The 14253-nt window shown below is 39.7% G+C and overlaps 1 protein-coding gene across 1 annotated transcript in view; it reads right to left on the reverse strand.

Annotated features, from left to right (window-relative positions):
* Window positions 1-14253, reverse strand: part of DNAH9 (dynein axonemal heavy chain 9) — a 309121-nt gene that overhangs the window by 258039 nt on the left and 36829 nt on the right. Inside the window, exons 12-15 of the mRNA XM_004433052.3 lie at window positions 13227-13353; window positions 9121-9376; window positions 7790-8031; window positions 3026-3161 (exon numbers count right to left, since the gene is read on the reverse strand). Coding sequence (XP_004433109.2) covers window positions 3026-3161; window positions 7790-8031; window positions 9121-9376; window positions 13227-13353 — 761 coding nt within the window. The remainder of the gene's footprint in view (window positions 1-3025; window positions 3162-7789; window positions 8032-9120; window positions 9377-13226; window positions 13354-14253) is intronic.

Genomic DNA, 14253 nt, shown 5'->3' on the forward strand with positions numbered 1-14253 from the left:
CAGGAGTATATTTATCCAGGGATGTGTAGGCATGAAAAACAAAAAGAAGTTACAATCCTGCCTGTTCTGCTCCTTTTTCACAAAAATAGAACTTATTTTAATTCTGTAGTCCTGTAGTGATAAAAATTTTTAAAATAATGTAAATAATTAACCAGTCCCCGATTATTTGCTAGACTAAGTTGCCTTGCTAAATTTAAATCAAAATATAACATGGAGCGAGATGTTCCAAGTACAAGATAAATACTTAAACTTACATCAATAGCCACTTATTTTCATATATTGTAGAAATATTTAGGAGGCTGTTATGTGCTGGATACCACGGGTGGCAGAGACCACTCAATGAAATTTGTTATCCCCTTCTTCCCTATAAACAGAGTTATAACTAGGTGTGCAGCATTCCCCAGCTTGCAGTTAGGTGTGGCAACATGATTCCCTCACCAGTGGGAAGTGGGAGGAAGTGATGGGTGACACTTCTGGGCTGGGGCCCTCAAGAGAGCAGGTGATCCTTCTCTACATTCTCTTTTTTCCCTTCCAGACTAGAGCCTGGATGAGGCAGTGACCCAGCTCAACCACAGACATGAAGACCCGGCCCTAGAGAGTGGCGGAACCACAGGGTGGAAGGAACGTGCCGCTAACTTGGAGAGCTCATTTTGGACTAGTACTTGGGGGACAGACTTCTTTGTCCTCTAAGCCACATTATTTATGGAGTTTTTGTTACCATAACTTAGCCATTCTCCCTAACTAAAAAACTACGGGATCCTTAAAGATATGCAAGACTAGGGTCTTGCCTTCAAAATGGTAGGGATGATAAATCTGCATTATTGGACACAGAAGTATCCCAACAAATGCATATTTAACTACAGGGAATGAAAGTTCCCATATCATAGTAACTATCATTGTAGAATAGTTTAAAGAAAAACATCTATAAAACTTTGCTTTGCATATGTACTCATGATATATTCTATATTCCTATATGCGTTAGATACTTATAATTTAATAGATCGGGTTGCATGTAGTTTAAAGGATTTAAAAGACTTTCAAGAATATTTTGACTATATGAGATTTTTGCCCTATGTGTTGACATGAGAACACATGATGCAATGCCAACATAATTGCCATATAAGCCAGATGGTTTTGGTGGTTCCACAACCTTGGTACAAGTAAATCACTTTAGGAATTGAGAAAGGGATGAGCATTTCTGGATAGAATGGGTAGCATTTAATCTAGGCAGGATTTGGGTTCTGAGAGACTACTGTGAGGCCAGCCTAAGCCATGGGAATTGTATTGGCTTGAACAAACTTGAGAAGGTGGAAATGGTAAGGTGGACCAGAGAAATAGAGTTGTCCAGCTGGGCTACGGCAAAGGGTCATGGTGATTTTCTTCTTCTCAGAGGCTACTCTTTTTAGGTTCCTTCCCCTCCCCTTGATAACCAGTGCCTTTTAAATTTTATCTATAGCTCCTCAGCTCAGGCAGCTGCTAAGTCCAGTTCCTGCCCATTCTATATTCCCTTTCCCTCCCACTTCCATGGAGGGAAGGTAACTTCAGCTATCTTGGAGAAACACTACCATCCTCTCTCTCCGTCCTCTTGCTCCCATTCATTCCTTCTTACAAGAGGAGGACAAGTGACACATCAGACAGCCCAGGTCAGGAGAGCTGGAGAGCCATTGGCCAAGGGTGAGTCACTACATTTAGGGACCATCTCTTGTGCAGTGCCTGTGCTCCAGTGTGGCTGGGCATCTCCCTAGATCTTCTAGAGGAGGGCTGAGTGAGAAGGATCCCCAAACTTCCAATGTCAGAGGAGGTTTGTCTAGTTCACTAAGGTGAGCACTGTTGGCGCCAGTCCCTAGGAACCAGTTCTTTAGTCTCAGTGCCTGTGTTCCATGCGCCACTGGTTACTTGCCCCTAGGCTCTAGAAGGTGATCTCTCACCTTGCTGACTATGCTGGAGCCCTTTCTTGCTGTTGGATCTCCTTGATTTGGAGAACTCCTGCACCCTGCAAGCAAAGACTATGCCTCTGACCTCAGTCACTCTACCTACCAAGACCACAGGGGGTTTCCCCCTCCGAGCTACACCCAGCTATGGGCCTTGCTCCTCTCTGTATTCTCAGTCGAGGTGTCAGGATGTGCTCTCTTGTATGGGCTGGATATCTGGACACTGATCATGGCCTACCTATTTTAACTCTGCATATGATTTCTTTCCTGGGTTGGACTTGACATCGTAAACTCTCATCTCACTTCATCCTTTGCCTTTCCATTTTGACTAATTCTTCAATATGACCCTTGCTAAGCTCTTCAGAATCTACTTGAATGTGAAAGGTTTAATTCAACTTTATTCCTAAACTCTTCTGCTCTTTCTATCCCATCACTTACTAGACAAGGTTAGAGCTTACTATAATATCTCTGACTCTGTGTACCTTACCCCAGTGTATCTACCATAATTCAAAGCCCTTATCTATCTTTGAACAGCTTCAAAGCTTGCCCATTACCTTCTTAACATTCCTTTTCCTTCTGGAAGCTACCTCATTCCCAGCTTCTTGCCTGACTCTTTCACACAGAAAAACTTCTGTTTCTTCCACTTAACCTGGCTACTACAACCTCCCTGTCTTCTCAAAAGGCTACAGAAATAGAGTCATTAAGCTTGAAGGCTCAGAATGTCCCCCTCCCATTGCCATGAGTCAAGTCCAGAGGAAGCCGCCATTACTAACTGTGCTTCCTGCTGCTCCATTTAGTCACCCCTCTTCACTGAAGCTTGATTTAGATGGAACCAGCTTTTGTTTTTGCTTTTGCTGTGGGCTTCCGTATCTGAGGACCTGGTTTATCATCTGAGTTTTGAAGAGAGAGATGTCTTTTCTCTTTGAACAATTTAGAAACTCAGTACCTTTGCTAGTTTACTGTGTGTAATTCACAAAATGTCCACAACATTTTAGGAAAAGTCACAGAGCACTCAATTGCACTTCACTGTAACTCAACAGATGCTATTACTGTTATCTTTCAGTAATAACCCACACCCATAAGCTAGTAAATACCAGTATTTTCCAGGAGGTACTTGAGGGAGCACTCAATGGCAAGAAAGAATCCATCCAGCAACATATTGTCAATATAGCTAACATATGTCTTCCAGATATTGGAAGTTGGATCTGCTGAAAAAAGACCCAGGTTTTCCTACAAAATAAAGAAGAACGGATGTAAACCATGTTTAATAATATGGAAGGACTTTCTAATCATCATTAATGGGAATGAAAACGACACACGGAGAAAAAAAAAGCATTCTTATGAAGAACGTGTAGCAAACCCATTCTGTCTAATACATGTAACCACGGCTTGAGAGGAACACAAAGTTAATCTACGAAGGGATATGTGGTGTCTGATCCTGTCCCTAACAACAGAGGATGGGGTTGGGCCGCTTTCTCAGGAGGAATGCTGATGGATGCAGTATGTGCTTCATAAATGCTGATTGACGTACTATGGAGGAAGCTGCATCAGAGCAGAAATTAGGGTAGGTAGAGAGAGGCATACTAAGGGTAGAGGGCACTATAATTTAAAGCTTGTAAGAAAGTTGGGGTTCAAGCAAGTAAAGCATTTCCTGGATGACCCTTAGAAATGTGCTGGAGTGTTTTGTTATTGGCATTTAATATTAACTGAAAACTTTTATCATACTGAGTGACTTAGAAAACAGATACACAGAAACAAATGCGCATGTGCTCTCTCTCTCCCCTTCCATTTTACATGATATAGTCCCTGACCTGGTGTTATGGCAAGTATAGACATCCCATTTACTCTTCATCATTTTCATTATTAAGCCTTTTTACAGCAACTTTCATTTACTTTATATCTTCAAAGAAAGCCATAACTACTTTGCACAAGTAAATTTTCTAGGTAACTCACACTTACTCCTTCAGGAAACACTGCTGTGTTGTAAACTCCCTTGCACGTAAAAAATCTCATGATCCTGCCTTGAAGTGACAAAATTCTAAAATTTCTAAAATGCATTACCTACACTTTTCCTTCCTAAGTAGACTTAAGATTTAATGAAAGTCCATCACCATGCAAATCATAACACAGGGACACTACAGTGTTGCCCTCAGGTTTTATTAAGATGTGTATGTCTGTTTGCCTCTCTAATTAAAAACTTTTAGTTTTTATGACTGCTTTGTATAGCTGTTCTATCTCTTCCCTATTGTCACCCTATCAATATAACTATCTGTACCTTTCACCTTTCTACCTCAACTACTATGGTCCAAGGAGCAAACATGTTGGAATTTTCTGTGGACTAAGAGGAAATAGCTCAAGTTTTTGATCCTAAACAAAACAGAGGAATGAGATCGGACTTGCCCTTCTACTACAAACAAGTATAGACCCGGATACAGCACAAAAAACAGTTGTTTTGGGCAATTGGATGACAGACAGTACAGGCATGTGATCCTTGAGAGAAGGGAAATACTCAAGGTGAGATTCACAACCAAGTGGCTTCCTACCTAGAGGCACTTTCCAAACCATGGCATAGGAAAATGGACCTCAATTAGATCATGATTCCTGCTGGGCAGAAAAGATAGAAATTGGAGTTTAGAGCTGCTGAGGTGGCTGAGTCTTCTTGAGTCTTTGGCTGAGTATTAAGCTGTACATATTTAGGGCAAGACCCTGCAAGGCCTGGGGGCTCTAAGCTGAATGGAGATTGTGTAGGTCATACAGTGCTCTAAGATGTTAGTGTTCTAACAGAAATAATGAAAAGACCTTGCAGATAACCCAGGACTTCAGTTTAGACGCCAGAAATGCCATGGTTTAGGATTAGAGCCGCTCTCTTCTAGAGTAAGGCCTCTTTAGACCCTCCCTAACAAAGCTTAAAATTGAGCTTCAACAGGATCAAGCTGAACCACCGGTAAGTTAATTGCCTGCCAAAACAAAAACAAGCTCTTCCAGGGAAATAACACCCAGATTCTAAAATGGCATCCAACACGAGTAGAACATGATAAAAAAATTACTAGACATGCAAAGAAGCAGGAAAATGTGACATTTAACCAGAGAGAAAATAATCACTAAGAACAGACTCAGAAAACAGCTGCCATACCAATCCTGGAATGCCTATTCCTTAGACTTATTTTATGTGATAGAAAAATAAATTCTGCCACATTTAAGAAAACAGACTCAGAAAATAAAATAGATGTTGGAATTAGCAGACAAGAAAGGCACAATTTGATTAAAAATTCCCCACATTTGGTAAAAAAAGAATTAAGAAGCTCACGCACTCTAAGCAGGATGAATATAAAGAAAACCTATTCAGGCACATCATAATCAAAAGGAAAAAAAGAGTCTATTAAAAGTAGCCTGAGAGAAACAATACATTATGTATAGAGGAACAAAGATACAACTTATGGCTCGCTTCTCATCAAAAACATTAGAGGGTAGAAGACAATGAAATGACTTCGGAAAGAAAAATAAAACTGTCTACACAGATTTCTATATCAAGTGAAACTATCCTCCAAAAACAAAGGTAAAATAAGGACATTTTCAGATGAACAAAAACTGACAGACTGTGTCATTAGCAGACCTTAACTGGAAGAAATATTAAAGAAAGTTCTTCAGGCTGAAGAGAAATGACCACAGATGGTAACTCAGTTTTAAAGAAAGGAAAAACAAGTCTGGCAACGGTGAGGTTGTGGGTAAATATAAAACACTATAAATATTTTTTTCTTGAGTTTAAAAGCAAAAAATTATAATACTCTATTTTGGGGGTTATTTTATACACATGCACACACACACATACACCCCAATAGTAGAAAAGATGGGGGGATGGTTTGAATTGAACCATACTGTTGCTAGATTCCTATATTCCATGGCAAAACTCTAAGTCGATTGTGATTAGTTCAAGAGACATACTGAAACCTAGAGCAACCACTGCAAATGTAATGCAACAAGGTGAAGCTTAAACGCCCACTGAGAAATTAAAATAAAATACTAAAAAATATATAATTAGTAACAGAAGGTGGGAAAGGAAGAGAGGTGGAATAAAAGAGATGAGGCAAACAGAAAACAAGTAGCAAAATGGTAGACCTAAATCCAACCATACCAATAATTACATTAAATGCAATAGTCTAAACATTCCAATTAACAGGCAGAGTTGTTAGACTTTGAAAAGTAAGTTTCTACTATATGCTGTCTGTAAGAGAAGAAATTTGAATCCAAAGAAACAAACAGGTTGCCTGTAAAAGGGTGGGAAAAGGTGGACAATGCAAAAAGTAGGAATAGTGAATCTGGAAGGAAAGGCAATAGTAGTATTTTCAGAAAAAAATAGACTTCTAGGCAAGGGAGTATTATTAGATATAAAAAGGGAATTTCATAATGATAAAACAGTCACTTCGTCAGGAAGTTATAATAATTATAAATGTGTTTGCAACTACTAGCAGAACTTCAAATACTTGATGAAAAATCTGACAGAACTAAAATATTAAATGGACAAATCCAAAATCATAGGTGGAAATTTTAACACGCTAACTTCAGTAATTGGTACAACAAATAGATAAAAACTCAGAAAGCATATAGAAGAGCTGAGCAATACTATCAACCACTTTGAACTAATTCATATTTATAGAACACTATACCTAACAACGGAAGAATAAACATATTGTTAAGGGCACAAGGAACATTCAATAAGACAAACAATATTCTAGGTCATAGAACCAAGTCTCAGTGAGTCCCAAATGATTGAAATCTTACAGAATATTTTCTCTGACCACATGGAATTAAATTAGATATCAATTTCATTAAGATATCCAGAGAAGCCCAAAATATGAGGAAATTAAACAATACACTTCTAAACAACCATTGAGTTAAAGAAGAAATCACAAGAGAAAAATTTAAAACTGAATGATAATGAAAATGAGGCAGATAAAATTTGTGGAATGCAACTAAAGCACTGCAAAAAGGAAAATTTGTATCAAATGCTTGTATTAGAAAGGAAGAGAGGCTTAAAATCAATACTCTAAGTTTCTACTGTTATAGGATAGAAAAAAAGATGATTAGCTACAAAGAAATAAATAATAAAGAACAGAAATTAATGAACTAGAAAACAGATAAAGAAAATTAACAAAGTCAAAAGTGCAACATTTTATTGTGCTTCAAATGATAGATAACCCAAAGATAACAACTGTGATTCATTATTGACTTTGTGAATGAGATCAAGCTGTCAGAATTTGCCCTATGGCTACTTTCATAGGTTTGGAGTTGGTGGTCATTTATAGCTCTTTTCCACTGTTCAGTCTTTGATGATGGGACACAAGGTTGCCCTGATCACAATGCAGGGCAGAGCCTTACTGCATGAAGCGCAGCACTGTGCGTTTTTTCTTCTCTTTAACAAATGCAGTTAGGGATACCATGGTAATCTCTCATCTCTTCAGGCTCTATAGAGCTATGTTATGAAGAAGATGTTGGAGGACCACAGGAGGTTGTATGGGTGAGTTGGGATGGTTAACGCAGTAGATAATTTAGCATTCTGTCCTAAGTAGCTCCTTCTATCCCCTTGGGGTTTAGTGTGGGACTTAAGTCATGTGACAACTAAGTGCTGTCACCATTAAGATAGCATTAATTTTGACACACTGATACCAGAACATGACTTTGTAGTTCCCCTACCTATTAGCTTTAGTTCTTTTACTATCAGTATAAACTTCTATCCCTGACTGCAGAAGACACAGCATCTATTGATTGTTCTAATTTCCAAATCACTTCTTCCACCTAAAAACACCTCTTGATGCTTTCCCTATGCTCACGGTATGTGTGTCTGAGAGGTTGGTTATTACCTGAACAAGGGCATGAATCTTAAGGCCAGATTCTTTGATGAGGTTGTAGTATTTTTCCACTCGATCATGTTGATCATCCATAGAAAGAAGGCATTCCTTTTTCCCATCTTTTCTCTTAAATATTGGAGACACCCATGTTTTCATGATGCTTTGAATCTCTTCCACATTGTCTTTAGTTTTTTGAATTCTTTGTTCAAGATCATGAATACTATTGGTGATCTGAATGACATAATCCCAAATGCCTGCTCCCCAAAAGAAATATAATTAATTGAGATAGCTTACAGTAGCATAGCTAAAGGTCTAGTTTCTATGAAAGAGGGACTCAATACTCATGGGTTTTATAAGACTTTTCTGCACAGGTTACTTTATTATAATCAGAGTCTTTTTCTTCCCAGTTGTATCAAAAAGTCAACTTTTAGCATAACCCTGATTATGGAGGAAAAGAAACAAAGAGGTAATGCTTACTTAAGCACACAAAAGTTGGTACAGTTGTTGGGGCATCCTAGTGCAACTTGATGACTTTATTTAGGTTAATGAATCTTTTTTTTTTAAAGCACTTTCACCGTGTTAAATGCTGAAAACGTCATTCCTTCTTATATATGGAATAAACTTCTAACTTGTTTAGTACGGCATTCCAAGACTTCCATGAGCTGACTGTGATCTTCTTTTCAAACTTTAACTCTTCTGAGGATCCTGATGCAAATTAATCTCCCTTCCTGGGGATTCATCACACTCTATTTTTAACTCTCTGATGGCTTTTTATCATAGCCTGTATTGTACAATTTAGATTATATATATGTCTGTTGTCCCCACTTAATGTGAGCTCTGTGAGGGTAGGGGCAATGTCCCATACACCTCATATTTCATATTCTCCCCACCGGTCCCTCACATGGTACGCTGCACATGTTAATCAATCAATGAAAGTTTATTGAATTGAATTGGAGGATACAAGAGAAGCAAATGCATGGTTCCCTCATTAAGATATTTAGAATCTAGTTAAGAAAATTAAGTAACAGTGATAATATAGTAAAAATCTTCATTCATGGAGTGTCCAATATATGCTGGAGACTGTGGGAGATCTCACGCAATCTCTGAGCCTCCCTAACTGCATGGCAGCAAAGTTTTCTTACATACTGATCATATCCAAATAGAAGAAAGAAAAGGAATACCAACCCTCCTTGCCTTCTCTACTTTAGATACATGTCTGAGGAGAGGATAGACTTCTGTTTCACTCCCATATCAGATTACCAGGAAATCATTTGAGCTTCTACCAACTTTATTAGAATCTTGACTCCCAACCTTTTCCCTAGACTCCAGGTGGTGCCTGTTACCTTCTGTTTTCCAGTTCAGAGTCTCCTCTGCAGCTTTCAGGTGGAAATCAATATTTTGAAGCTCTTGCTCCACTAATGGAAATTCCACCTCTAGCAGAGTTTTCATAACCTTGTTGTACCAATTTGCCATCAACTCCAAATTAGCCACAAGCTGCCGATAGAATTCCCTGGAGGAGAACATGGCTGCTGCTATCTCGGGGATGTGCTTCCTCTGCCCGGGTTCAAGATAACTCATTTCTTTCAGCACTGAAATCAGCTGGGGAAAAAAATCGACATAAGTGGCTATAATTCAGTGGCGGTGAACAGCAAGAATATCAGTGAAGGAAAACCCCAGGGGACCCAAAGGCCTTCTGGGTCCCTTCTTAGCTTCTCCTCCTACTCACTCCTTAAATCTAGTTTCAGAGAAGGGAAATTGAGTATTAGGCAGAAGAAAGATGACTCAGAAAGCAGCAAGGTTTACTGAATCTGTTAATCCGAAACAAAGAGTAGAAGAGGAAAATCTGAGAAAGGAGACGTCCATGATGGCAGGGGAGGGTTCTGCCTTGATGCTTCGGGGCGTGTGGCTGATGAGATTAGAGGTCATGCTGATCAATTCAGTTCCCATAGAGGGATGGTGGTATGAAACAGGAGGATCATCTGGTCTGGGCCACCCAGATGCATGAGAAGTCTCAGATTTAGACTTCTGGCATTCTCGTCAAATGAGGTCATACACATAGTCATAGACACTGACAAGATTGAGAGGAGATGCCCACTGTACAACACTGTTAAATATAATCATTTGGAGTATCCCATAATTTCTGTAACCCTGTACTGGCATGTCTTTGTGTTTTAATCTACTAGGAGGTCAGGAAATAGAAGCCACCCAGGCCCTCTGAACTTCCATGGGGCACTGTGTTTAGTGGCAACTGCAGAAGTGAGAAGCCAAGCAGATGTGGTCCAGTGAAAGAGAGAGAGGCCACCAGCAGGGTTGCCAGGGGCCCTGCTCTTCATCCCTTGCTTGTTTATCATGGCTGTCTCTGAAACTATGAGGACTGATGTGATTGGTGTAAGTGACAAAACAGATACCAAGCCATAGATTCTCTGTCCCCACCACCCACCTCCACTCCCCACCCCCCACCTCCATATCAAGACCCCCTGGGCTCCTAGCTCTCTTTCCAGTGGCTCTGGGTCAGCTCTTCACTGTTGCCCAGCCAACCCTACTCAGGGTCAGGACAAATGCTAACCATTTGGTGGGGAAATGACCTCAGCCTCCTAGTTTACTTTGAAAGAAGCTCAAGATAGACATTAAAAATTTAAATGTAAAAAATGAAAACAAAAAATTAAAAGAAAATGTGGGGCTATTTATATAATATTGAGGCAGAGATAGCCATTCCAAACACAACCACAAAATAAAACATAAAATTTATATGTATAAAATATCATACACGGGGGCTGGCCTGGTGACGCAAGCAGTTAAGTGCGCGCGCTCCGCTGCGGAGGGCCGGGGTTCACCTGTTCGGATCCCGGGCGCGCACCCACGCACTGCTTGGCAAGCCATGCTGTGGCGGCGTCCCATATAAAGTGGAGGAAGATGGGCACGGATGTTAGCCCAGGGCCGGTCTTCCTCAGCAAAAAGAGGAGGATTGGCAGATGTTGGCTCAGGGCTGATCCTCCTTACGAAAAAAAAAAAAATCATACACATAATAAAATGGCACACTTCAACTGGCAAAAACATTTGCAGCAGATTTTTTAATATTTGACAAATATTCTAGCAAATTCACAGGCAAAGAGGGCACTTTCCACTCGAAAGTTGGCAAAGGACGTGAACAAGCAATTCATACAAGAAGAAATAGGAACGACCAATGAACACGTGAAAAAAAAGTTCTACTTTACTAGTTGTCAAATAAATGCAAATTAAAACAACATTGACATATTTTTCTTTAGTTCAACAGGCTGGAAGTGATTTGAAGAAATGAATGCTGTCTTGCTGGCGGGAGAACGACTAAGTTCCATTTTATGAAGTATAAATTGATAATATACATGAAAAGTCTCAAAATGTGAATACTCTTTAGCCCAGCAATCCCATTTCTAGGCATTTTTCCCAAAGAAATAATTAAGAATGATGCAATAACTAAAGATATTTATTGTAGCATTATTTATACTATATTTTATCCAACTGTAAGATGCCATCAATCATAAGATTCACTCTTATTTTATGTCCAACTAAGGAAGAAAGAAAAAATGTGGTTTACTAAACTATAAACACATGCCATCTTCAGAGATATTAAGATGTAAAAAAAAATGTGCATCCTAGAATCAAATACAGATTGACAAAACCAGAAAATAATTTAAATGCCCAACAATAGGGCATTTAAAATAATTTAAATAAATAATTTACATAAATTTATATATATATTTATTTATTTTTTTACCCATACAATTCTCGTCCTGGCTCCAAAGGGGCAAATCTCTGATCATGTCCCTCTAGAACAATGTGTGTGACTGTTCACTTTCGCCACACTGCTTAAAGTGGGAAGTCAAGGGATGTTCATAGCTCTTCTTTGACTTGCTGTGTTTGTAGTTGTCTCCTTTGACTCACATTATAATTCAGGTATTTACATACCCCTCTCACCTTTTCTTTTCTTCTCTCACTCCTTTTCTCTCCATCTTTTCCCTTCTATCACCTACAAACACCTACAAAGCACACTATGTGTTACACATTGGCACAGAGAGAGTCCTTGCGCTTGGAGTATTTGGAGGAGGAGTGGTCTGTCCTCTAAACTGTCTTCCACCAAGGACTTCATTACTACAATTATAATACCTAGACTATGGCCTAGTTGGTAATCCAGATACTCATCTCTTTGGGCATTTAACATTCAATATGGCTCACGGCGAACGCTGATGAAATTACTCCAAGGAGTGAAATGAGTTAAACCACAGACTCACGTATTACCAAAGTGAGGAACTGGATCTTCCAACTCCCTTTGTTGACTTTTACTCCAGTCAGAATTGATGTTCTACTTACACTGCAATATTCTCAAAAGACACCAGCATGCTATCAGCTTAGTTTTCAACAATCTCTACCCCACATTCCTGGAGAACATGCCATTAAGACCGAAGTGGGTGACTGCTTTTAGCTCAGTGTGGCCGATACTTTTTTTTTAGCTGGATAACGTACTTCCTGATATGGGCTAACTTTGGTTATCATTTTCTCCAGCATTAAGCTTTGCATGGCTACTACAATCCATGCTCATCTTCCACCCTTCTGATCATCTAGACCAGGGTTTCTCAACCCTGACACCATTGACATTTTCAGACAAAAAACCCTTTGTTGTGGGGCGCTGTCCTGTGCACTGTAGGAAGTTTAGCAGCCTACCTGGTATATACCCACTCTATGCTACTGGCACCCTCTCCATGTTTGACAGCCCAAAATGTCTCCAGGAGGACAGAATTACCTTGGTTGAGAACCACTAATCTAGAGTCTTATTTCCAAAGCTACTCCTTTGAGATTTATCATATGCTATCTAATATAGACAGATTTTTGCACGTTAAGGTTCTAGCTCCCAGCTAGCTTGTGGGTCCCTTGAGGGCAGGAACCAGGTCTTATACTTGGTTGGCCCTCCAGCGTCTGGTCAATGGCCTTCACGTGTAGCTCACGTTCAAGGTAGACCTAGGAGACTCTGGTACTAAATGGTTGATAATATTGTTATTCTATCTGTCCAAAGATGGGTAGCAATATCTGTTACCTGTTTAAATACCTTCTGGAATTTCATATAGTGCTTTTTGATGACTTAATCTTAAGTGTAATTGTTATTCCAACTTTGTATATGAAGTCAAGTTCATAATATAGCTATTATCATATGAAAGTTCAGAAAAATATTATGCAATATTTTCTGTTGTGCAAAATCAAAGCAAATATATTAGCCAACACTGGAGGAAAATGTGAACATTGGACAACTTAAGAAAACAGTACACCGCAAGATTCATCCCAAAAAGGAAATCCAGATTGCAAATTTTTTTGAGCAGCGTTTGCATATTCTTATAAAAAGTCTTTTTGCCTTTGAAATCAGCAGAGTTAAACATAACCCTTTAGGAATCCAAAAGGAAGTTACTGCCATCTGACTTACTTGTGGGTTAAAGTTGACAGTGATCTGCTTCATCTCTGGGTCACGTTTCAGAAGTGGCCGGGAAAGGTTGTACTGTGACTTCTCTGATACTGTCTGACACCAGTCATCATAAAGCCTTGTCTCATACCTGGGAGGATCAGAGACAATAGCCATCTCATAAGCACCCTCCCAGCTCCCCAAAGCCTGGCAATGATGAACTGAAGATATATATAACATATCTGTCTATAAATAATAACATATATAACATATATCTCTATATAATATATATTATATTCGTGTGTGTCTATACATATATAACATGAACTGAAGACACTATTAATAAAATTTCTGAATACACTCTTAAGTCAAAGTCCTTGACTCAGCCAGGCAGGGCAGCTCTTGCAAGTAACCACTCATTTCTAAAGGTGGTGTAGCTCAAATCAGAGGAGAATAGAAAGAGAGATTCTAGGCAATCTTTTTGAGGAATAAGGGAAGTTGTGGTTAGTCTCAGTGAACACCGGCAGAAGTTATTGGGTAAGATTTGCTCTCACACTAATCTTCATGTAGCTCATGGACATTCGCCCTTCAGTCATTACACACTGACTGAGCACCTACCATGTGTGGGGCTTGGGAGATAAAACAATGAATAAATACCCCATAGTAAAAGCAGCTAATGGTGGGACCCCAGGTAAACAGAATGCAGCAAATACAATGCTAGAGAGATGTACAGAGCCTTAGGCGTCTAATGGCAGGGTTGCTCGTGATAAGGAGAACGCCAGGGACGCTGTCATGGAAGACGGGCCGAAGTCATGCTTGACTGAGTCTCAGAGGATGAGCAGAGGTTGGACAGTGAAAGGGGAATGAGTGTTCCTGGCAGAAGCAAGAGCATGGACAGAGGGTGGAGGCGAGAAACAGCAGACTGTGTGCCAGAAATGGCAAGTGGACAGTGTCGAGGCTGGAGAGGGAGGCAAAGGCCACACCAGGGAGAACTTTCCACTTCACATTAAGGAGTAGATGGGAGGCACTTAAAGGCTTCCCAGCTGTGGGG

Source organism: Ceratotherium simum, chromosome 16 (genome assembly GCF_057802395.1).
Source record: "Ceratotherium simum simum isolate JZ-2026a chromosome 16, ASM5780239v1, whole genome shotgun sequence".
In the NCBI taxonomy this organism is placed as follows: domain Eukaryota; kingdom Metazoa; phylum Chordata; class Mammalia; order Perissodactyla; family Rhinocerotidae; genus Ceratotherium; species Ceratotherium simum.